This window comes from Coregonus clupeaformis, unplaced genomic scaffold, assembly GCF_020615455.1.
Source record: "Coregonus clupeaformis isolate EN_2021a unplaced genomic scaffold, ASM2061545v1 scaf4352, whole genome shotgun sequence".
NCBI lineage: Eukaryota > Metazoa > Chordata > Actinopteri > Salmoniformes > Salmonidae > Coregonus > Coregonus clupeaformis.
In genome coordinates, this window is record NW_025537806.1 from 3,223 (window position 1) to 27,348 (window position 24,126).

The 24,126-nt window shown below is 49.9% G+C and overlaps 1 protein-coding gene across 1 annotated transcript; it reads left to right on the forward strand.

Moving 5' to 3' along the window:
- Positions 1 to 211: 211 nt before the first annotated feature.
- LOC123490675 (proteasome adapter and scaffold protein ECM29-like) lies at positions 212 to 23,508 on the forward strand (the record flags this gene model as incomplete). The annotated part of the gene is made up of 20 exons (XM_045220569.1): positions 212 to 248; positions 901 to 1,012; positions 1,580 to 1,766; positions 2,912 to 3,079; positions 4,607 to 4,792; positions 4,939 to 4,986; positions 6,355 to 6,473; positions 7,140 to 7,290; positions 9,033 to 9,188; positions 13,517 to 13,583; positions 13,833 to 13,924; positions 14,044 to 14,110; positions 14,431 to 14,628; positions 15,092 to 15,303; positions 15,433 to 15,476; positions 15,738 to 15,930; positions 16,616 to 16,754; positions 17,789 to 17,894; positions 21,238 to 21,332; positions 23,287 to 23,508. Coding segments are annotated over exons 1-20 (2,599 nt in total), but the record flags the coding sequence as incomplete, so codon positions are not given.
- Positions 23,509 to 24,126: the final 618 nt, after the last annotated feature.

The window sequence follows — 24,126 nt, forward strand, 5'->3', positions numbered from 1 at the left end:
CGTGATAACTCCATGATAACTCCATGATAACTCCGTGATAACTCCGTGATAACTCGTGATAACTCCGTGATAACTCCGTGATAACTCTATGATAACTCAGTGATAACTCAGTGTAGACAACTATAATAAGCTCAATGGGGTAACACAGTAGATCATATGACTGATGTCTGATTGTGTGAAGAATGGGGTAACACAGTAGATCATATGACTGATGTCTGATTGTGTGAAGAAGAACATTCTGTCTGAGGGTAAACGCAGTACATCCATTCATCCATCTAAATACTGATCCATATATCCACCCACTCTAGACCGATAAAGGCGGCGCACAGTTGGCCCAGCGTCGTCCGGGTTTGGCCGGTGTAGGCCGTCATTGGAAATAAGAATTTGTCCTTAACTGACTTGCCTAGTTAAATAAAGGTAAAAAAATAAAAAATGTATTGTCCTTTTCCTTTCTACCTCTCTACTCTCTCTCCTCCCTGATCCCCCCTCTTCTCTCTCTCCTCCCCTGATCCCCCTCTTCTCTCTCTCCTCCCCTGATCCCCTCTCTTCTCTCTCTCCTCCCCTGATCCCCCTCTTCTCTCTCTCTCCTCCCCTGATCCCCCTCTTCTCTCTCTCTCTCTCTCCTCCCCTGATCCCCCTCTTCTCTCTCTCTCTATTCCCCTGATCCCCCTCTTCTCTCTCTCTCCTCCCCTGATCCCCCTCTTCTCTCTCTCTCTCTATTCCCCTGATCCCCCTCCTCTCTCTCTCTCTCTATTCCCCTGATCCCCCTCTCTCTCCTCTCTCCTCTCCCCTGATCCCCTCTTCTCTCTCTCTCTCTCTCTCTCTCCCCCTGATCCCCCTCTTCTCTCTCTCTCTCCTCCCCTGATCCCCCTCTTCTCTCTCTCTCTATTCCTCTTCCAGAGTTGAGTCAGGACGTCGCTAAAGGTCTTGGTCTAGTCTATGAGATGGGAGGAGAGGAGGAGACCACAAGAACTGGTGTCTACACTGGTGAAACACTGATGACTGGCAAGAGGTGAGAGAGAGATGGAAGGGGAGAGGGAGAAGGATGGAGGGGGAGAGGGAGAAGGATGAGAGGGAGAGGGAGAAGGATGGAGGGGGAGAGGGAGAAGGATGGAGGGGGAGAGGAGAAGGATGGAGGGGGGAGAGGGAGAAGGATGGAGGGGGAGAGGGAGGAGGATGGAGGGAGATGGAGGAGAGAGAGAAGGACTGGAGGGGGGAGAGAGAAGGATGGAGGGGGGGGAGGGAGGGGGATGGAGGGGAGGGAGAGAAGGATTGAGGGAGAGGGAGGGAGGGAGGGATGGAGGGGGAGGGAGGGAGGGAGGGAGGGAGAGTGTGGAAGAGACCAAATCAACATAAGAGAAATGCCCCTGTTCTGTTTGTTTGTAATCCTGAGATCATGTGGTGGACTACTCCACACACAGGTCCATTAGGGTTAGAACAGAACAACATAATACTAGTGAAAGGAGTCTCTTCACACTTTAACCAGATTGATTTTAATTTGCTACGCTTTAGGTCAGTAATGACCTTTGTCAGACCATACTGAAAAAGTAGTATTTGTAATGTTTGTTTACCTGCTCAGGGTGAAGCATGCGGTGTCTGAGGACACTGAGGTGTTCCAGGGGGAGGCTCTGGGTAAAGCCCCCGACGGACACGGACTCTCCACCTACAAGGAGCTGTGCTCATTGGCCAGTGACCTCAACCAACCAGATCTGGTCTACAAGTTCATGAACCTAGCCAATCACCATGCCATGTGGAACTCCCGCAAGGTACAACCAGGAAGTGAAAATGAGCTCATGTAATAAATATGAATTGATAGGTTAAGAAAAACTAGGTCATGTATTAGAAAAGACATTCATTTCCACCTTTTTGTCTTTGAACAAATCCTAATAAAAGCGGCACAATGCCTTGTTCTGTTCTTCCTTTTATCACAACATGAAGATGCGTTGTGAAGAAGTATGTTTGACGCTAGATAACTTCACATTTGGAGACTTGATTTGACCCGTTTTCACTTTTCAAACTCACTCAGTATTTTTGTCACTAGTGGTGATCGCTCTCTCCCTCCCTCTCTCTCTTCCTCCCCTCTCTCCCTCCTCCCCTCCCTTCTCCCTCCTCCCCTCCCTGCCCCCTCTCTCCCTCCTCCCCTCCCTGCCCCCTCTCTCCCTCCTCCCCTCCCTGCCCCTCTCTCCCTCCTCCCCTCCCTGCCCCCTCTCTCCCTCCTCCCCTCCCTGCCCCCTCTCTCCCTCCTCCCCTCCCTGCCCCCTCTCTCCCTCCTCCCCTCCCTGCCCCCTCTCTCCACTCCTCCCCTCCCTGCCCCCTCTCTCCCTCCTCCTCCCTGCCCCTCTCTCCCTCCTCCCCCTCCCTGCCCCCTCTCTCCCTCCTCCCCTCCCTGCCCCCCTCTCTCCCTCCTCCCTCCTGCCCTCCTCCCTCCCCTCCCTGCCCCCTCTCTCCCTCCTCCCCTCCCTGCCCCCTCTCTCCCTCCTCCCCTCCCTGCCCCCTCTCTCCCTCCTCCCCTCCCTGCCCCTCTCTCCCTCCTCCCTCCCTGCCCCCTCTCTCCTCCTCCCCTCCCTGCCCCTCTCTCCCTCCCTCCCTCCCTGCCCCCTCTCTCCCTCCTCCCCCTCCCTGCCCCCTCTCTCCCTCCTCCCCTCCCTGCCTCTCTCCTCCTCCCTCTCTCTCTCTCCTCCCTCCTCCTCCTCTCTCTCTCCCTCCTCCCCTCCTCCCCCTCCCTCCCTCTCTCCCTTCCTCCCTCTCTCTCCTCCTCTCTCTCCCTCCTCCCTCCTCTCTCTCTCCCTTCCTCACCTCCTCTCTCTCTCCCTTCCTCCTCCTCTCTCTCTCCCTTCCTCCCTCCCCTCCTCTCTCCCTCCTCCCCTCCTATCTCTCTCTCCCTCCTCCCCCCTCCTCTCCTCTCTAACAGGGAGCAGCGTTTGGGTTCAACATCATAGCAGCGAAGGCAGGTGAGCAGCTCGCCCCCTACCTGCCCCAGCTGGTACCACGCCTATACCGCTACCAGTTTGACCCCAACCTGGGCATCAGGACGGCCATGACCTCCATCTGGGACGCACTGGTCACTGACAAGAACATGGTACGCACACACACAGTACAGACACACGGTCTAGTACAGCTAACCTTGGGGGGACACACAGTACAGACACACGGTCTTGTACAGCTAACCTTGTGGGGACACACAGTTCAGTCCCATTCAAAATCCTATTTTCCCTAACCCCTACTCTTACCTTAACCTTAACCCAAAAACCTAACCTTAACCCTAGCTCCTAACCCTAAAACGAACCCTAGCTCCTAACCCTTAATGTAATTCTAACCCTAACACTAACAAAATGTCCCCAGTTGGTCAAATATGAGTTATTTTACTATTCTTGTGGGGACTTCTGGTCCTCCTACTGGACTTCTGGTCCCCACAAGAATAGTTAAACACGTCCACACGTTACCACGGTACGTTCACACACACAGCAGAGATGGACACACACTCACAGGCGACGGACAGACACACACACACAACCACGTTACAGACATACACACTCATGCACTCGCATACTCACCCTCCCTCTCTCCTCCCTCCCTCTCGGTCTCCTCCCTCCCTCTCGCTCTCCTCCCTCCCTCTCGCTCTCCTCCCTCCCTCTCTCCTCCCTCTCGCTCTCCTCCCTCCCTCTCTCCTCCCTCTCGCTCTCCTCCCTCCCTCTCGCTCTCCTCCCTCCCTCTCGCTCTCCTCCCTCCCTCTCGCTCTCCTCCCTCCCTCTCGCTCTCCTCCCTCGCTCTCCTCCCTCCCTCTCTCCTCCCTCCCTCTCGCTCTCCTCCCTCTCTCCTCCCTCCCTCTCGCTCTCCTCCCTCCCTCTCGCTCTCCTCCCTCCCTCCCACCCTCTCTCCTCCCTCCCTCTCTCCTCCCTCCCTCTCCCCTTCCTCTCTCCTCCCTCTCGCTCCCCTTCCTCTCTCCTCCCTCTCGCTTCCCCTTCCTCTCTCTCCTCCCTCTCGCTCCTCCTCTCTCCTCCCTCTCGCTCTCCTCCCTCCTCCCTCTCTCCTCCTCCCTCTCTCTCCTCCCTCCTCCCTCTCGCTCTCGTCCCTCGCTCTCCTCCCTCCCTCTCTCCTCCTCCCTCTCTCCTCCCTCCCTCTCTCCTCCCTCCCTCTCGCTCTCCTCCCTCCCTCTCGCTCTCCTCCCTCCCTCTCTCCTCCTCCCTCTCGCTCTCCTCCTCCCTCTCGCTCTCCTCCCTCCCTCTCGCTCTCCTCCCTCCCTCTCCCTCTCCTCCCTCCTCCCTCTCTCCTTCCTCCCTCTCTCCTTCCTCCCTCTCCTCCTTCCGCTCTCCTCCCTCTCGCTCTCCTCCCTCTCGCTCTCCTCCCTCCCTCTCTCCTTCCTCCCTCTCGCTCTCCTCCCTCCCTCTCTCCTTCCTCCCTCTCGCTCTCCTCCCTCTCGCTCTCCTCCCTCCCTCTCGCTCTCCTCCCTCCCTCTCGCTCTCCTCCCTCCCTCTCGCTCTCCTCCCTCCCTCTCGGTCTCCTCTCTCCTCCCTCTCTGTCTCCTCTCTCCTCCCTCCCTCTCTCCTCCCTCCCTCTCCCCTTCCTCTCGCTCTCCTCCCTCCCTCTCTCCTCCCTCCCTCCCCAGGTGGATAAGTATCTGAAGGAGATCCTCCAGGATGTGATATCTAACCTGACCAGTAACATCTGGAGGGCCAGGGAGTCCGCCTGCCTCGCTCTCAACGACCTCATCCGAGGCCGCAACGCCGATGATCTCATTGACCACCTGGAGGAGATCTGGGAAACGCTGTTCAGGGTGCTGGACGACATCAAGGTGAACACACACCCCCCAAACAGCCTATCCCTGGCCTAGGAACTGTGTGATGTCACATGTATTATTCTAGCTGGGCGTTAGTGTTTTGTGTCTGTGTGGTTATTGTGCTAACCTGTGTAATGTCTGTCTATCTGTCTGTCTAACAGGAGTCTGTCCGGAAGGCTGCCGATATAACCCTGAAAACACTGAGTAAGGTAAGGACACTTTACTGTGTGTTACGTTAAACCCTGTCCCCCTCTCTCCAGGTGTGTACTAGGATGTGTTACGTTAAACCCTGTCCCTCTCTCTCTAGGTGTGTACTAGGATGTGTTACATTAAACCCTGTCCCGCTCTCTCCAGGTGTGTACTAGGATGTGTTACGTTAAACCCTGTCCCCCTCTCTCTCCAGGTGTGTACTAGGATGTGTTACGTTAAACCCTGTCCCTCTCTCTCCAGGTGTGTACTAGGATGTGTTACGTTAAACCCTGTCCCCCTCTCTCCAGGTGTGTACTAGGATGTGTTACGTTAAACCCTGTCCCCCTCTCTCCAGGTGTGTACTAGGATGTGTTACATTAAACCCTGTCCCTCTCTCTCCAGGTGCGTACTAGGATGTGTTACGTTAAACCCTGTCCCCCTCTCTCCAGGTGTGTACTAGGATGTGTTACGTTAAACCCTGTCCCGCTCTCTCTAGGTGTGTACTAGGATGTGTTACGTTAAACCCTGTCCCCCTCTCTCCAGGTGTGTACTAGGATGTGTTACGTTAAACCCTGTCCCCCTCTCTCCAGGTGTGTACTAGGATGTGTTACATTAAACCCTGTCCCTCTCTCTCCAGGTGTGTACTAGGATGTGTTACGTTAAACCCTGTCCCTCTCTCTCCAGGTATGTACTAGGATGTGTTACGTTAAACCCTGTCCCTCTCTCTCCAGGTGTGTACTAGGATGTGTTACATTAACCCCTGTCCCTCTCTCTCCAGGTGTGTACTAGGATGTGTTACGTTAAACCCTGTCCCTCTCTCTCCAGGTGTGTACTAGGATGTTACATTAAACCCTGTCCCCCTCTCTCCAGGTGTGTACTAGGATGTGTTACGTTAAACCCTGTCCCCCTCTCTCCAGGTGTGTACTAGGATGTGTTACGTTAAACCCTGTCCCCCTCTCTCCAGGTGTGTATTAGGATGTGTTACGTTAAACCCTGTCCCCCTCTCTCCAGGTGTGTACTAGGATGTGTTACGTTAAAACCCTGTCCCCTCTCTCCAGGTGTGTACTAGGATGTGTTACGTTAAACCCTGTCCCCCCTCTCTCCAGGTGTGTACTAGGATGTGTTACGTTAAACCCTGTCCCCCTCTCTCCAGGTGTGTACTAGGATGTGTTACATTAAACCCTGTCCCCCTCTCTCCAGGTGTGTACTAGGATGTGTTACGTTAAACCCTGTCCCCCTCTCTCCAGGTGTGTACTAGGATGTGTTACATTAAACCCTGTCCCCCTCTCTCCAGGTGTGTACTAGGATGTGTTACGTTAAACCCTGTCCCCCTCTCTCCAGGTGTGTACTAGGATGTGTTACGTTAAACCCTGTCCCCCTCTCTCCAGGTGTGTACTAGGATGTGTGAGTCGTCAGGTTTAGCAGCCCAGAGGACTGTAGCTGTTCTGTTACCAACCCTCCTGGATAAAGGAATCGTCAGCAACGTACCTGAGGTCCGCTCTCTCAGGTACGCCTCCATGTGTTTGTCCCCGTCTCCTTTTTTCTGTGTGTTCGTTGGCCTCCATATATGATCTCTCTCTGTTCTCTCTCTCGGTTCTCTCTCTGTTCTCGCTCTCTCTCTGTTCTCTCTCTCTGTTCTCTCTCTCTCTGTTATCTCTCTCTCTATTATCTCTCTCTCTGTTATCTCTCTGCTCTCTCTCTCTGTTCTCTCTGTTCTCTCTCTCTGTTCTCTCTCTCTCTGTTATCTCTCTCTCTGTTATCTCTCTGCTCTCTCTCTGCTCTCTCTCTGCTCTCTCTGTTCTCTCTGTTCTCTCTCTCTCTGTTATCTCTCTCTCTATTATCTCTCTCTCTGTTATCTCTCTGCTCTCTCTCTCTGTTCTCTCTGTTCTCTCTCTCTGTTCTCTCTCTCTCTGTTATCTCTCTCTCTGTTATCTCTCTGCTCTCTCTCTGCTCTCTCTGCTCTCTCTGTTCTCTCTCTCTCTCTGTTCTCTCTGTTCTCTCTCTCTCTGCTCCCTCTTCTCTCTCTCTCTCTATTCTCTCTCTCTCTGTTCTCTCTCTCTGTTCTCTGTTCTCTCTCTGTTCTTCCTCTCAGTTCTCTCTCTCTATAAATGACATGTAAAACTTGTAGAGACATTGTTGGCCAAAGCAGTTAACAAGATGGTCCTCCCTCCAGTATCCAGACCCTGGTTAAGGTGTCCAAGACAGCTGGTAATAGGTTGAAGCCCCACGCCCCTCGTCTGATCCCAGCCCTCCTAGAGGCCCTCAGTGTCCTGGAGCCACAGGTCCTCAACTACCTCAGCCTCCGAGCCACAGAGCAGGAGAAGGTAACATACACACAGAGAGAACACACCTACAGTGAGGGAAAAAAGTATTTGATCCCCTGCTGATTTTGTACGTTTGCCCACTGACAAAGACATGATCATTGCAACTCCACGAGGTGAGATCTTGCATGGAGCCCCAGGCCGAGGGAGATTGACAGTTCTTTTGTGTTTCTTCCATTTGTGAATAATCGCACCAACTGTTGTCACCTTCTCACCAAGCTGCTTGGCGATGGCCTTGTAGGCCATTCCAGCCTTGTGTAGGTCTACAATCTTGTCCCTGACATCCTTGGAGAGCTCTTTGGTCTTGGCCATGGTGGAGAGTTTGGAATCTGATTGATTGATTGCTTCTGTGGACAGGTGTCTTTTATACAGGTAACAAACTGAGATTAGGAGCACTCCCTTTAAGAGTGTGCTCCTAATCTCAGCTCGTTACCTGTATAAAAGACACCTGGGAGACAGAAATCTTTCTGATTTTGAGGGGGTCAAATACTTATTTCACTCATTAAAACGCAAATCAATTTATAACATTTTTGACATGTGTTTTTCTGGATTTTTGTTGTTGTTATTCTGTCTCTCACTGTTCAAATAAACCTACCATTAAAATTATAGACTGATCATTTCTTTGTCAGTGGGCAAACGTACAAAATCAGCAGGGGATCAAATACTTTTTTCCCCTCACTGTATACACACACATACAGGTAGGTACTAAACTACCTCAGCCACAGAGCAGGAGAAGGTAACACACACACAAACTCAAAGAAAGAAAGAAACACACACATACATAAACACAAGAGAAGGTCTGGTTATGCGGTTGTATAGTTATGTGGTAATGCGGTTATGTGGTAAACCGCATGATCATTACACAGGTGCACCTTGTGCTGGGGACAATAAAAGGCCACTAAAATGTGCAGTTTTGTCACACTACACAATGCCATAGATGTCTCAAGTTTTGAGGGAGTGTGCAATTGGCATGATGACTGCAGGAATGTCAACCAGAGCTGTTGCCGGATAATTTAATGTTAATTTCTCTACCATAAGCCGCCTCCATCATTTTAGAGAATTTGGCAGTACGTCCAACCAGCCTCACAACCGCAGACCACGTGTATGGCATTGTGTGGGCGATGGGTTTGCTGATGTCAACATTGTGAACAGAGTGCCCCATGGTGACGGTGGGGTTATGGTATGGGCAGGCTAAAAATTACGGACAACGAACACAATCACATTTTAAATGGCAATTTGAATGCACAAAAATACCGTGACGAGATCCTGAGGCCCATTTCTTTTTAAGTATCTGTGACCAACAGATACATATCTGTATTCCCTGTCGTGGTGAAATCCATAGATTAGGGCCTAATTTATTTATTTGAATTGACTGATTTCCTCATATGAACTGTAACTCAGTAAAATCTTTGAAATTGTTACATGTTGTGTTTAGTTTTGTTCCGTATAGTTATGTGGGTAGTTGGTTAGGCGTTTATGTAGTTATGTGGGTATTTGGTTATGTAGTTATGTGGGTATTTGGTTATGTGGTTATCTAGTTATCTAGTTTAGTTATCTCTGATGGGTTAATGTAGCTACTGTCTCTGAAAGGGGTAATGTAACTACTGTCTCTGATGGGGTAATGTAACTACTGTCTCTGATGGGGTAATGTAACTACTGTCTCTGATGGGGTAATGTAACTACTGTCTCTCCAGAGGTGTGATTATCAGCAGTCATTGATGTTACCTCTCTCTCTCTCTCTCCAGAGTGCCATGGATGCAGCCAGACTCAGTGCTGCCAAGTCCTCCCCCATGATGGAGACCATCAACATGTGTCTGCAGCACCTGGACGTGTCTGTTCTGGGGGAGCTGGTCCCCAGACTCTGTGACTTACTGAAGAGCGGAGTGGGCCTGGGCACCAAGGTAACACACTCCTCCCCTCTCTCCCACCACCATGCCTGTCTCGGCCTGACTAGGAGGACACATTGTCAGAAAGTCAAATCCTCTGCTGTGTTCCTTGGTGATAAACTGCATATTATTACCCCTATAGTCATTCCACCCCCCTACAGAGTTTACTCTGCCCCCCCCTACAGACTTTACTCTGCCCCCCCCCTTAGAGACACCACAACACTACATAAAGAGAGACACCACAACACTACATAAAGAGAGACACCACAACACTACATAAAGAGAGACACCACAACACTACATAAAGAGAGACACCACAACACTACATAAAGAGAGACACCACAACACTACATAAAGAGAGACACCACAACACTACATAAAGAGAGACACCACAACACTACATGAAGAGAGACACCACAACACTACATAAAGAGAGACACCACAACACTACATAAAGAGAGACACCACAACACTACATGAAGAGAGACACCACAACACTACATGAAGAGAGACACCACAACACTACATAAAGAGAGACACCACAACACTACATAAAGAGAGACACCACATCACTACATAAAGAGAGACACCACAACACTACATAAAGAGAGACGCCACAACACTACATAAAGAGAGACACCACAACACTACATGAAGAGAGACACCACAACACTACATAAAGAGAGACACCACAACACTACATAAAGAGAGACGCCACAACACTACATAAAGAGAGACACCACAACACTACATAAAGAGAGACACCACAACACTACATAAAGAGAGACACCACAACACTACATAAAGAGAGACACCACAACACTACATAAAGAGAGACACCACAACACTACATAAAGAGAGACGCCACAACACTACATAGAGACACCACAACACTACATAAAGAGAGACGCCACAACACTACATAGAGACACCACAACACTACATAAAGAGAGACACCACAACACTACATAAAGAGAGACGCCACAACACTACATAAAGAGAGACACCACAACACTACATAAAGAGAGACACCACAACACTACATAAAGAGAGACACCACAACACTACATAAAGAGAGACACCACAACACTACATAAAGAGACACCACAACACTACATAAAGAGAGACACCACAACACTACATAAAGAGAGACACCACAACACTACATAAAGAGAGACACCACAACACTACATAAAGAGAGACGCCACAACACTACATAAAGAGAGACACCACAACACTACATAAAGAGAGACACCACAACACTACATAAAGAGAGACGCCACAACACTACATAAAGAGAGACACCACAACACTACATAAAGAGAGACGCCACAACACTACATAAAGAGAGACACCACAACACTACATATAGAGAGACACCACAACACTACATAAAGAGAGACACCACAACACTACATAAAGAGAGACACCACAACACTACATAAAGAGAGACACCACAACACTACATAAAGAGAGACACCACAACACTACATAAAGAGAGACACCACAACACTACATAAAGAGAGACGCCACAACACTACATAAAGAGAGACACCACAACACTACATAAAGAGAGACGCCACAACACTACATAAAGAGAGACACCACAACACTACATAAAGAGAGACACCACAACACTACATAAAGAGAGACACCACAACACTACATAAAGAGAGACGCCACAACACTACATAAAGAGAGACACCACAACACTACATAAAGAGAGACGCCACAACACTACATAGAGACACCACAACACTACATAAAGAGAGACGCCACAACACTACATAGAGACACCACAACACTACATAAAGAGAGACACCACAACACTACATAAAGAGAGACGCCACAACACTACATAAAGAGAGACACCACAACACTACATAAAGAGAGACACCACAACACTACATAAAGAGAGACGCCACAACACTACATAAAGAGAGACACCACAACACTACATAAAGAGAGACACCACAACACTACATAAAGAGAGACGCCACAACACTACATAAAGAGAGACACCACAACACTACATAAAGAGAGACACCACAACACTACATAAAGAGAGAGACCACAACACTACATAAAGAGAGACACCACAACACTACATAAAGAGAGACACCACAACACTACATAAAGAGAGAGACCACAACACTACATAAAGAGAGACACCACAACACTACATAAAGAGAGACGCCACAACACTACATAAAGAGAGACGCCACAACACTACATAAAGAGAGACACCACAACACTACATAAAGAGAGACACCACAACACTACATAAAGAGAGACACCACAACACTACATAAAGAGAGACACCACAACACTACATAAAGAGAGAGACCACAACACTACATAAAGAGAGACACCACAACACTACATAAAGAGAGACACCACAACACTACATAAAGAGAGACGCCACAACACTACATAAAGAGAGACACCACAACACTACATAAAGAGAGACACCACAACACTACATAAAGAGAGACACCACAACACTACATAAAGAGAGACACCACAACACTACATAAAGAGAGACACCACAACACTACATATAGAGAGACACCACAACACTACATATAGAGAGACACCACAACACTACATAAAGAGAGACACCACAACACTACATAAAGAGAGACACCACAACACTACATAAAGAGAGACACCACAACACTACATAAAGAGAGACGCCACAACACTACATAAAGAGAGACACCACAACACTACATATAGAGAGACACCACAACACTACATAAAGAGAGACGCCACAACACTACATAAAGAGAGACCTAAAACAACAACAGAATGGCAGCAACCCAACATGAAAACAACATGGCAGCAACACAACATGGCAGCAGCACAAGACATGGTACCAACATTACTGGGCACAGACAACAGCACAAAGGGCAAGAAGGTAGAGACAACAATACATCACGCGAAACAGACGCAACTCAGTAAGAGTGTCCACATTTTTGTAAAAAAAAAAATGTTTTAGTCATTTAGCAGATGCTCTTATCCAGAGCGACTTACAGTTAGTGAGTGCATACATTTTCATACTGGTCCCCCGTGGGTATCGAACCCACAACCCTGGCATTGCAAGCGCCATGCTCTACCAACTGAGCTACACGGGACAAATGACGCTACAAGCTTGGCACACCTGTATTTGGGGAGTTTCTCCCATTCTTCTCTGCAGATCCCCTCAAGCTCTGTCAGGTTGGATGGGGAGTGTTGCTGCACAGCTATTTTCAGGTCTCTCCAAAGATGTTCGATCGGGTTCAAGTCCGGGCTCTGGCTGGGCCACTCAAGGACATTCAGAGACTTGTCCCGAAGCCACTCCTGCGTTGTCTTGTCTATGTGCTTAGGGTAGTTGTCCTGTTGGAAGGTGAACCTTCGCCCCAGTCTGAGGTCCTGAGCGCTCTGGAGCAGGTTTTCATCAAGGACCTCTCTGTACTTTGCTCCGTTCATCTTTCCCTTGATCCTGACTATTCTCCCAGTCCCTGCCGCTGAAAAACATCCCCACAGCATGATGCTGCCACCACCATGCTTCACCGTAGGGATGGTGCCAGGATTCCTCCAGACATGACGCTTGGCATTCAGGCCAAAGAGTTCAATCTTGGTTTCATCAGACCAGAGAATCTTGTTTCTCATGGTCTGAGAGACTTTTGGGTGCCTTTTGGCAAACTCCAAGCGGGCTGTCATGTGCCTTTTACTGAGGAGTGGCTTCCGTCTGGCCACTCTACCATAATGGCCTGATTGGTGGAATGCTGCAGAGATGGTTGTCATTCTGGAATGTTCTCCCATCTCCACAGAGGAACTCTGGAGCTCTGTCAGAGTGACCATCGGGTTCTTAGTCACCTCCCTGACCAAGGCCCTTCTCCCCGATTGCTCAGTTTGGCCGGGCAGCCAGCTCTAGGAAGAGTCTTGGAGGTTCCAAACTTCTTCCATTTAGGAATTACGGAGGCCACTGTGTTCTTGGGGACCTTCAATGCTGCAGAAATTCTTTGGTACCCTTCCCCAGATCTGTGCCTCGACATGCACTGTCAACTGTGGGACCTTTATATAGACAGGTGTGTGCCTTTCCAAATCATGGCCAATCAATTGAATTTACCGCAGGTGGACTCCAATCAAAGTTGTAGAAACATCTCCAGGATGATCAATGGAAACAGGATGCACCTGAGCTCAATTTCGAGTCTCATAGCAAAGGGTCTGAAATAGTTATGTAAACAAGGTCAGATGTACACTGTACCCCTGCAATCACACCTGCAACCCTGTACATGTGACTATCAAACAATCTGAATTATGGTCACAATATCACTCACCTGTTATTCCTGTTCCAGGGTGGTTGTGCCAGTGTGATCGTGTCCCTCACTGTCCAGTGTCCCCAGGACCTCACCCCCTACTCAGGTAACCATGTTACACTCTCAGGTGGATATATATAGGAGGAGACTTTACCATACCAATCCTAGATCTGCTGTTTGGCCAACACCCAAAAGGGAAATGGCCAGGAGAATGGAGTAGGGTTTGTGTTTACAAGTTGACAAAACCTCTCTTCTATGGTCCGGTTTTCCCAGACCTGGACTGGACCTTCTATACAGTCTCCATCATGATGCATGTATGTTCAATCCTGATTTAATGTGTGTGTGTGTGTGTCAGGTAAACTGATGAGTGCCCTACTGAATGGAATCCATGACCGTAGCAGTGTTGTCCAGAAAGCCTTCTCCTTCGCCCTGGGACATCTAGTCAGGGTGAGTAGTATGGTTTTATTTAACAAACTGCATCGGTGTATAACATGAAGTCAGGACCGGTTTTATTCACCAAACTATTGTATTAATACAATCTAACTGTCTTGTCTGTACCTCCTCAGACAGCGAAGGACAGCAGTGTAGAGAAACTCCTACTGAAGCTCAATACCTGGTATCTAGAGAAAGAAGGTAAGAGAACAGCAACAGGATCTGTCCTCTCAGCTCCCTCCTCCTATTTCACTGTCCCAAAACAACCACCAGCCACTGCCCCTAGATCAGGGGTGTCCAGCTCACTTCCTGGATGGCCGTGTGTCTGTGGGAATTCACTCCGCCCTTGTAGTTGATTAGTTAGGAACTCTCCTCACCTGGTTGTCAAGGTCTTGAAAATTGAAAGGTTTAACAAAAACGCAGCAGGCCCTCCAGGAAGTGAGTTGGACACCCCTCCTATAGATGATTGATCTTGACATAGCTCTAGGGTTCTCAGTTTCCCTCTCTCGCTCCCCTCTCAGAGCCGGTGTACAAGTCGTCGTGTGCCCTGACGGTCCATGCTATCAGCCACTACAGCCCTGATGTCCTGAAGGGGCATGCGGTGGTAGCTCTGCCCCTAGCCTTCCTGGGTATGCACCAGGCACCGGGACCAGACGAGGAGAAGGGAGAGAGCCATGACGCCACGCTGTGGAACGAGGTCTGGCAGGAACACGTACCAGGTGAGAGAGGAGAGAGGAAAAACACACACCTGGTCAGAGAAACACACACCTGGTCAGAGAAACACACACACCTGGTCAGAGAAACACACACCTGGTCAGAGAAACACACACCTGGTCAGAGAAACACACACACCTGGTCAGAGAAACACACACCTGGTCAGAGAAACACACACCTGGTCAGAGAAAAACACACCTGGTCAGAGAAACACACACCTGGTCAGAGAAACACACACCTGGTCAGAGAAAAACACACCTGGTCAGAGAAACACACACCTGGTCAGAGAAACACACACACCTGGTAACACACACACAGTGGAGAGGGGGAGAGTCACTATGGACCAAGGCTCTGTAGAGAGAGTGTGTCTGGCAGGAAGACGTACCAGGTGCACCATTTGTCCTCAGACAAAACACTTTGACCTTTCAACCCCTGACCTCTGACCCCTGACCTCTCGTCTTCTTCCAGGAAGCTTCGGGGGCATCCGCCTCTACATGACGGAGCTGATCGACATTACCCAGAAGGCCTTACAGTCCCAGTCGTGGAAGATGAAGGCCCAGGGCGCGGCTGCCATGGCGTCCATCGCTAAGCAACAGACGGGTTCTCTGGTGGTCCCTCACCTGGGCATGGTGTTGTCTGCTCTGCTGCAGGGGCTGGCCGGACGCACCTGGACTGGAAAGGTGGGGAGGGTGGCCTGTGTGTGTAGAGTGGTCAGTGGAAGGGGTGTGTTCAGATTGTAAGTAACTTGACCAAAGTGTGTCTGGTGTTGTGTACAGATGTCTTCACACCAGTTCTCTGTTTGTCCACAGGAGGAGCTGTTGAACGCCATCGGCTCTGTGGTGTCAAAGTGCAGGTAAGGTTTCTCCTCTCCGTCAAACACCATTAACACTAGGAGCAGTCCCTGTCTGTCTCTTGTCCCTGTGATGAGGATGATGATGATGAGGATGTTGTGGATGTTGAGGAGGATGATGAGGATAATGAGGATGTTGATGAAGATGTTGATGAAGATGATGATTAGGATGATGTTGTGGATGATGAGGATGTTGAGGAGGATGATGAGGATAATGAGGATGTTGATGAAGATGATGATGTTGTGGATGATGATGTGTTTTAGTGGTGAGCTCCAGAAGTCGGCCCCGGGCCAGCCCAGTGTACCAGAGGTGATAGATGTGGTGTTGAAGGAATGTCGTAAAGACAACCTGGTCTACAAGATGGCTGCCCTGGGCTGTGCTGCTGACGTCCTGCAGGCCACACAGGAAGACCGCTTCAGTGATATGGCCGACATACTCATACCACTCATTAAGAAGGTAGGAGAGAGACGGAGACAGAGACACGGGGAGACAGAGACACGGGGAGACAGAGACACGGGGAGACAGAGACACGGGGAGACAGAGACACGGGGAGACAGACACGGGGAGACAGACACGGGGAGACAGAGACACGGAGAGACAGAGAGACAGAGACACGGAGAGACAGAGACACGGAGAGACAGAGACACGGAGAGACAGAGGCACGGGGAGACAGAGACACGGGGAGACAGAGACACGGGGAGACAGAGACACGGGGAGACAGAGACACGGGGAGACAGAGACACGGGGAGACAGAGACACGGGGAGACAGAGACACGGGGAGACAGAGACACGGGGAGACGGAGACACGGGGAGACGGAGACACGGGGAGACGGAGACACGGGGAGACGGAGACACGGAGAGACGGAGAGACAGAGAGACAGAGACAGACAGACACAGACAGACACAGACAGACAGACAGACAGAGAGACAGAGAGACACAGAGAGACAGACAGACAAAGACAGACAGACAGAGACACAGACAGACACAGAGAGAGAGAGAGACAGACGGACAGAGAGACACAGAGACAGACACAGACAGAGACAGACAGAGAGAGAGAGATTGTGTCTCTTTCTCTTTTATTGCAACATCAGTATTCTATTGATTTGTCAAATGTGTAAAATATAATGGTGTGTGTGACAGAACTCTGCAGCTACTTGGAGGCTGAGGCGTGATAGTGATGATGATACTGATGAGAAGGAGAAGGAGCTGCAGACTGAAGCTCTACTCTGTGCCTTCCAGACGCTGGGCAAGACCTGGCCCAAAAACACACAAACCCAGGGTAAGGTTCTGACTGGCCCAAAAACACACAAACCCAGGGTAAGGTTCTGACTGGCCCAACAACACACAAACCCAGGGTAAGGTTCTGACTGGCCCAACAACACACAAATCCAGGGTGAGGTTCTGACTGGCCCAACAACACACAAACCCAGGGTAAGGTTCTGACTGGCCCAACAACACACAAACCCAGGGTGAGGTTCTGACTGGCCCAGCAACACACAAATCCAGGGTAAGGTTCTGACTGGCCCAACAACACACAAACCCAGGGTAAGGTTCTGACTGGCCCAACAACACACAAACCCAGGGTGAGGTTCTGACTGGCCCAACAACACACAAACCCAGGGTGAGGTTCTGACTGGCCCAGCAACACACAAACCCAGGGTAAGGTTCTGACTGGCCCAACAACACACAAACCCAGGGTGAGGTTCTGACTGGCCCAGCAACACACAAATCCAGGGTAAGGTTCTGACTGGCCCAACAACACACAAACCCAGGGTGAGATTCTGACTGGCCCAACAACACACAAATCCAGGGTAAGGTTCTGACTGGCCCAACAACACACAAACCCAGGGTGAGATTCTGACTGGCCCAACAACACACAAATCCAGGGTAAGGTTCTGACTGGCCCAACAACACACAAACCCAGGGTGAGGTTCTGACTGGCCCAGCAACACACAAATCCAGGGTAAGGTTCTGACTGGCCCAACAACACACAAATCCAGGGTAAGGTTCTGACTGGCCCAACAACACACAAACCCAGGGTGAGATTCTGACTGGCCCAACAACACACAAATCCAGGGTAAGGTTCTGACTGGCCCAACAACACACAAACCCAGGGTGAGATTCTGACTGGCCCAACAACACACAAATCCAGGGTAAGGTTCTGACTGGCCCAACAACACACAAACCCAGGGTGAGATTTGTTTCGTTTTTTTTGTCTGATTTCAATAAAACCAAACGAAGGTTATTATTTCAGAAGTGATTTGAATGATATTGTAGTACATGTGTTTAATGCTATATCACCTGTGTTCCCAGAGCGTTTCCAATTGGACCTGTGCTGTCTGATGTGTGAGAGGTTGAAGCTCAGTACATGGAGGGTCCAGGTTGGGGTCCTGCTGTCTATGAAGGAATACTTCCAGGGGTAAGAACACACACACAGTCTATGAAAGCATACACTTATATATACAAAAGTATGTGGACACCCCTTCAAATTAGTGGATTTGCTGACAGGTGTATAAAATCGAGCACACAGCCATGCAATCTCCGTAGACGAACGTTGGCAGTAGAATGGCCATACTGAAGAGCTCAGTGTCTTTCCAACAAGTCAGTTCATAAATTTTCTGCCCTGCTAGAGCTGCCCTGGTCAGCTGTAGGGGCTGTTATTGTGAAGTGGAAACGTCTAGGAGCAACAACGGCTCAGCGTGAAGTGGTAGGCCACACAAGCTCACAGAACGGGACCGCAGAGTGCTGAAGCACGTAAAAGTCGTCTGTCCTCGGTTGCAACACTCACTACCGAGTTCCAAACTGCCTCTGGAAGCAACGTCAGCACAATAAACTGTTTGTCGGGAGCTTCATGAAATGTAACTCCAACCCTGTTCCTGGAGAGATACCGTGCTGTAGGTTTTCACTCCAACCCTGTTCCTGGAGAGTTACCCTCCTGTAGGTTTTCACTCCAACCCTGTTCCTGGAGAGATACCCTCCTGTAGGTTTTAACTCCAACCCTGTTCCTGGAGAGATACCCTCCTGTAGGTTTTAACTCCAACCCTGTTCCTGGAGAGGTACCCTCCTGTAGGTTTTAACTCCAACCCTGTTCCTGGAGAGTTACCCTCCTGTAGGTTTTAACTCCAACCCTGTTCCTGGAGAGATACCCTCCTGTAGGTTTTAACTCCAACCCTGTTCCTGGAGAGATACCCTCCTGTAGGTTTTAACTCCAACCCTGTTCCTGGAGAGATACCCTCCTGTAGGTTTTAACTCCAACCCTGTTCCTGGAGAGCTACCCTCCTGTAGGTTTTAACTCCAACCCTGTTCCTGGAGAGATACCCTCTCCTGTAGGTTTTAACTCCAACCCTGTTCCTGGAGAGATACCGTGCTGTAGGTTTTCACTCCAACCCTGTTCCTGGAGAGATACCCTCCTGCAGGTTTTAACTCCAACCCTGTTCCTGGAGAGGTACCCTCCTGCAGGTTTTCACTCCAACCCTGTTCCTGGAGAGGTACCCTCCTGTAGGTTTTAACTCCAACCCTGTTCCTGGAGAGGTACCCTCCTGTAGGTTTTTACTCCAACCCTGTTCCTGGAGAGAGACCCTCTCCTGTAGGTTTTAACTCCAACCCTGTTCCTGGAGAGATACCCTCCTGTAGGTTTTTACTCCAACCCTGTTCCTGGAGAGATACCCTCCTGTAGGTTTTAACTCCAACCCTGTTCCTGGAGAGGTACCCTCCTGTAGGTTTTTACTCCAACCCTGTTCCTGGAGAGGTACCCTCCTGTAGGTTTTAACTCCAACCCTGTTCCTGGAGAGATACCCTCCTGTAGGTTAACTCCAACCCTGTTCCTGGAGAGAAACCCTCCTGTAGGTTTTCACTCCAACCCTGTTCCTGGAGAGGTACCCTCCTGTAGGTTTTCACTCCAACCCTGTTCCTGGAGAGGTACCCTCCTGTAGGTTTTAACTCCAACCCTGTTCCTGGAGAGTTACCCTCCTGTAGGTTTTCACTCCAACCCTGTTCCTGGAGAGCTACCCTCCTGTAGGTTTTAACTCCAACCCTGTTCCTGGAGAGTTACCCTCCTGTAGGTTTTAACTCCAACCCTGTTCCTGGAGAGATACCCTCCTGTAGGTTTTAACTCCAACCCTAATCAGGCAAACCTGACTAATAACTATCAACTAGGGCTGGAGCGGAAACCTACAGGTTAGCTCTCCAGGAAGAGGGTTGGAGTTAACCTACAGGAGGGTTCTTTCCAGGAACAGGGTTGGAGTGAAAACCTACAGGAGGGTTTCTCTCCAGGAACAGGGTTGGAGTTAACCTACAGGAGGGTACCTCTCCAGGAACAGGGTTGGAGTTAACCTACAGGAGGGTTTGAGAGAGCAGCTCTATGCCATGTGCACCTATGTAGATCTGAAAGACTTAAAACATATGTCTAGCCTATCAGAGGGCAAGGTGGAGCTACTTCCTCTAGCCTATCAGAGGGCAAGGTGGAGCTACTTCCTCTAGCCTATCAGAGGGCAAGGTGGAGCTACTTCCTCTAGCCTATCAGAGGGCAAGGTGGAGCTACTTCCTCTAGCCTATCAGAGGGCAAGGTGGAGCTACTTCCTCTAGCCTATCAGAGGGCAAGGTGGAGCTACTTCCTCTAGCCTATCAGAGGGCAAGGTGGAGCTACTTCCTCTAGCCAATCAGAGGGCAAGGTGGAGCTACTTCCTCTAGCCAATCAGAGGGCAAGGTGGAGCTACTTCCTCTAGCCTATCAGAGGGCAAGGTGGAGCTACTTCCTCTAGCCTATCAGAGGGCAAGGTGGAGCTACTTCCTCTAGCCTATCAGAGGGCAAGGTGGAGCTACTTCCTCTAGCCTATCAGAGGGCAAGGTGGAGCTACTTCCTCTAGCCTATCAGAGGGCAAGGTGGAGCTACTTCCTCTAGCCAATCAGAGGGCAAGGTGGAGCTACTTCCTCTAGCCTATCAGAGGGCAAGGTGGAGCTACTTCCTCTAGCCAATCAGAGGGCAAGGTGGAGCTACTTCCTCTAGCCAATCAGAGGGCAAGGTGGAGCTACTTCTCTAGCCAATCAGAGGGCAAGGTGGAGCTACTTCCTCTAGCCTATCAGAGGGCAAGGTGGAGCTACTTCCTCTAGCCTATCAGAGGGCAAGGTGGAGCTACTTCCTCTAGCCTATCAGAGGGCAAGGTGGAGCTACTTCCTCTAGCCTATCAGAGGGCAAGGTGGAGCTACTTCCTCTAGCCAATCAGAGGGCAAGGTGGAGCTACTTCCTCTAGCCTATCAGAGGGCAATGTGGAGCTACTTCCTCTAGCCTATCAGAGGGCAAGGTGGAGCTACTTCCTCTAGCCAATCAGAGGGCAAGGTGGAGCTACTTCCTCTAGCCTATCAGAGGGCAATGTGGAGCTACTTCCTCTAGCCTATCAGAGGGCAAGGTGGAGCTACTTCCTCTAGCCTATCAGAGGGCAAGGTGGAGCTACTTCCTCTAGCCTATCAGAGGGCAAGGTGGAGCTACTTCCTCTAGCCTATCAGAGGGCAAGGTGGAGCTACTTCCTCTAGCCTATCAGAGGGCAAGGTGGAGCTACTTCCTCTAGCCTATCAGAGGGCAAGGTGGAGCTACTTCCTCTAGCCTATCAGAGGGCAAGGTGGAGCTACTTCCTCTAGCCTATCAGAGGGCAAGGTGGAGCTACTTCATGACTATTCTTTTCTTTCCGACTCCCATTTGACTGGTTCATGTTGTTCTCCTTTTGAATGATTGATAAGGATGTAGTCTTGGTGTTCCTTCCTGTGTAGGTTGCTACTGTTGGAGAAAGAGAAAGACAACCAGAACTTCACAGCCCTGTCCCTTATCCTCACAGAGACATGCAGCGCTCTCACCTTCCCACTAGGTAAGACCTCCACACTGCTCTCACATACCCACTAGGTAAGACCTCCCCACTGCTCTCACATACCCACTAGGTAAGACGCCACACTGCTCTCACATACCCACTAGGTAAGACCTCCACACTGCTCTCACATACCCACTAGGTAAGACCTCCACACTGCTCTCACATACCCACTAGGTAAGACCGCCACACTGCTCTCACATACCCACTAGGTAAGACCGCCACACTGCTCTCACGTACCCAATAGGTAAGACCGCCACACTGCTCTCATGTACCCACTAGGTAAGACCTCCACACTGCTCTCACATACCCACTAGGTAAGACCTCCACACTGCTCTCACATACCCACTAGGTAAGACCTCCACACTGCTCTCACCTTCCCACTAGGTAAGACCTCCACACTGCTCTCACATACCCACTAGGTAAGACCTCCACACTGCTCTCACATACCCACTAGGTAAGACCTCCACACTGCTCTCACATACCCACTAGGTAAGACCGCCACACTGCTCTCACATACCCACTAGGTAAGACCTCCCCACTGGTCTCACATACCCACTAGGTAAGACCTCCACACTGCTCTCACATACCCACTAGGTAAGACCTCCACACTGCTCTCACATTCCCACTAGGTAAGACCTCCACACTGCTCTTACGTTCCCACTAGGTAAGACCGCCACACTGCTCTTACGTTCCCACTAGGTAAGACCGCCACACTGCTCTCACGTACCCACTAGGTAAGACCGCCACACTGCTCTCACATACCGACTAGGTAAGACCGCCACACTGCTCTTACGTGCCCACTAGGTAAGACCGCCACACTGCTCTCACGTACCCACTAGGTAAGACCGCCACACTGCTCTCACATACCACTAGGTAAGACCTGCCACACTGCTCTCACATACCCACTAGGTAAGACCTCCACACTGCTCTCACATACCCACTAGGTAAGCCTCCCTCTAGCTCACACTACGCCAGGGCGATTCCCACAGGGGCAATATGACACCTCACTAACTGTAAGTCGCTCTGGATAAGTGTCTGCTAAATGACTAAAATGTAAGACCTCCACACTGCTCTCACATACCCACTAGATAAGACTTCCACACTGCTCTCACCTTCCCACTGCTCTCACATACCCACTAGGTAAGACCTTCCCACTGCTCTCACATACCCACTAGGTAAGACCTCCACACTGCTCTCACATACCCACTAGGTAAGACCTTTACACTGCTCTCACATACCGACTAGGTAAGACCGCCACACTGCTCTCACATTCCCACTAGGTAAGACTGCCACACTGCTCTCACATTCCCACTAGGTAAGACTGCCACACTGCTCTCACATACCCACTAGGTAAGACCGCCACACTGCTCTCACATTCCCACTAGGTAAGACCGCCACACTGCTCTCACATTCCCACTAGGTAAGACCGCCACACTGCTCTCACATACCCACTAGGTAAGACCGCCACACTGCTCTCACATACCCACTAGGTAAGACCGCCACACTGCTCTCACATACCCACTAGGTAAGACCGCCACACTGCTCTCACATACCGACTAGGTAAGACCGCCACACTGCTCTCACATTCCCACTAGGTAAGACCTCCACACTGCCCTCACATTCCCACTAGGTAAGACCTCCACACTGCTCTCACATACCGACTAGGTAAGACCGCCACACTGCTCTCACATACCGACTAGGTAAGACCTCCACACTGCTCTCACATTCCCACTAGGTAAGACCTTCTGAGGAGCGAAATATCTTCAGAAGGGACTGATTTCCCTGATCCTATTCCAGAAGTAAAAATGTATTTCAGTGGAGATAATCTCTTTTTGAGTAAGCCATGATTTATAGTCCAGGACTAGGTTTTATCTGGGTGTGGGAAACCAATCCTAGATGGGGTTTTTTATTAGAAAGATTCACAATGTTATTCTAAAAATGTTTCCTCCTGTAGAGAATAAGAGTTACTCCTCTGTGAGGACCGAAGCGCTGTCTGTTGTGGAACTACTGGTGAAGAGGACCGGAGGTAAGCCGTCTTTCAGCTGTCTTTCAGCTGTCTTTCTACTGTCTTTCAGCTGTCGTTCAGCTGTCTTTCTACTGTCTTTCAGCTGTCTTTCTACTGTCTTTCTACTGTCTTTCAGCTGTCTTTCTACTGTCTTTCAGCTGTCTTTCTACTGTCTTTCAGCTGTCTTTCTGCTGTCTTTCAGCTGTCTTTCTGCTGTCTTTCAGCTGTCGTTCAGCTGTCTTTCTACTGTCGTTCAGCTGTCTTTCTACTGTCTTTCTACTGTCTCTCTGCTGTCTTTCTACTGTCTTTCAGCTGTCTTTCTACTGTGCTAAATTACTACTCCCACATCTCTATGAACTCTTCTAAAGGTGTATTTAACACAAACGTTGTTTGACCCTTTTAAGTAAACGCACCAGTCTGCAGGACTTGAACTTCATTAACTTTCATGCCTTGAATATAGGAGTACGTTTGAGTCCATTTTGAAGCTATGAGTAGAAATGTCTAGGAGTCATTTTACTCAAACCTGAGCGAACGTTTGAGAACAAAATACATACATGAGCACTGCTACATATTCTGTTTGAAAATGATTTCTCCCCTAGTCCCTGAAGGGGACAGGTTTTCTCCCCTAGTCCCTGAAGGGGACAGGTTTTCTCCCCTAGTCCCTGAAGGGGTCAGGTTTTCTCCCCTAGTCCCTGAAGGGGACAGGTTTTCTCCCCTAGTCCCTGAAGGGGACAGGTTTTCTCCCCTAGTCCCTGAAGGGGACAGGTTTTCTCCCCTAGTCCCTGAAGG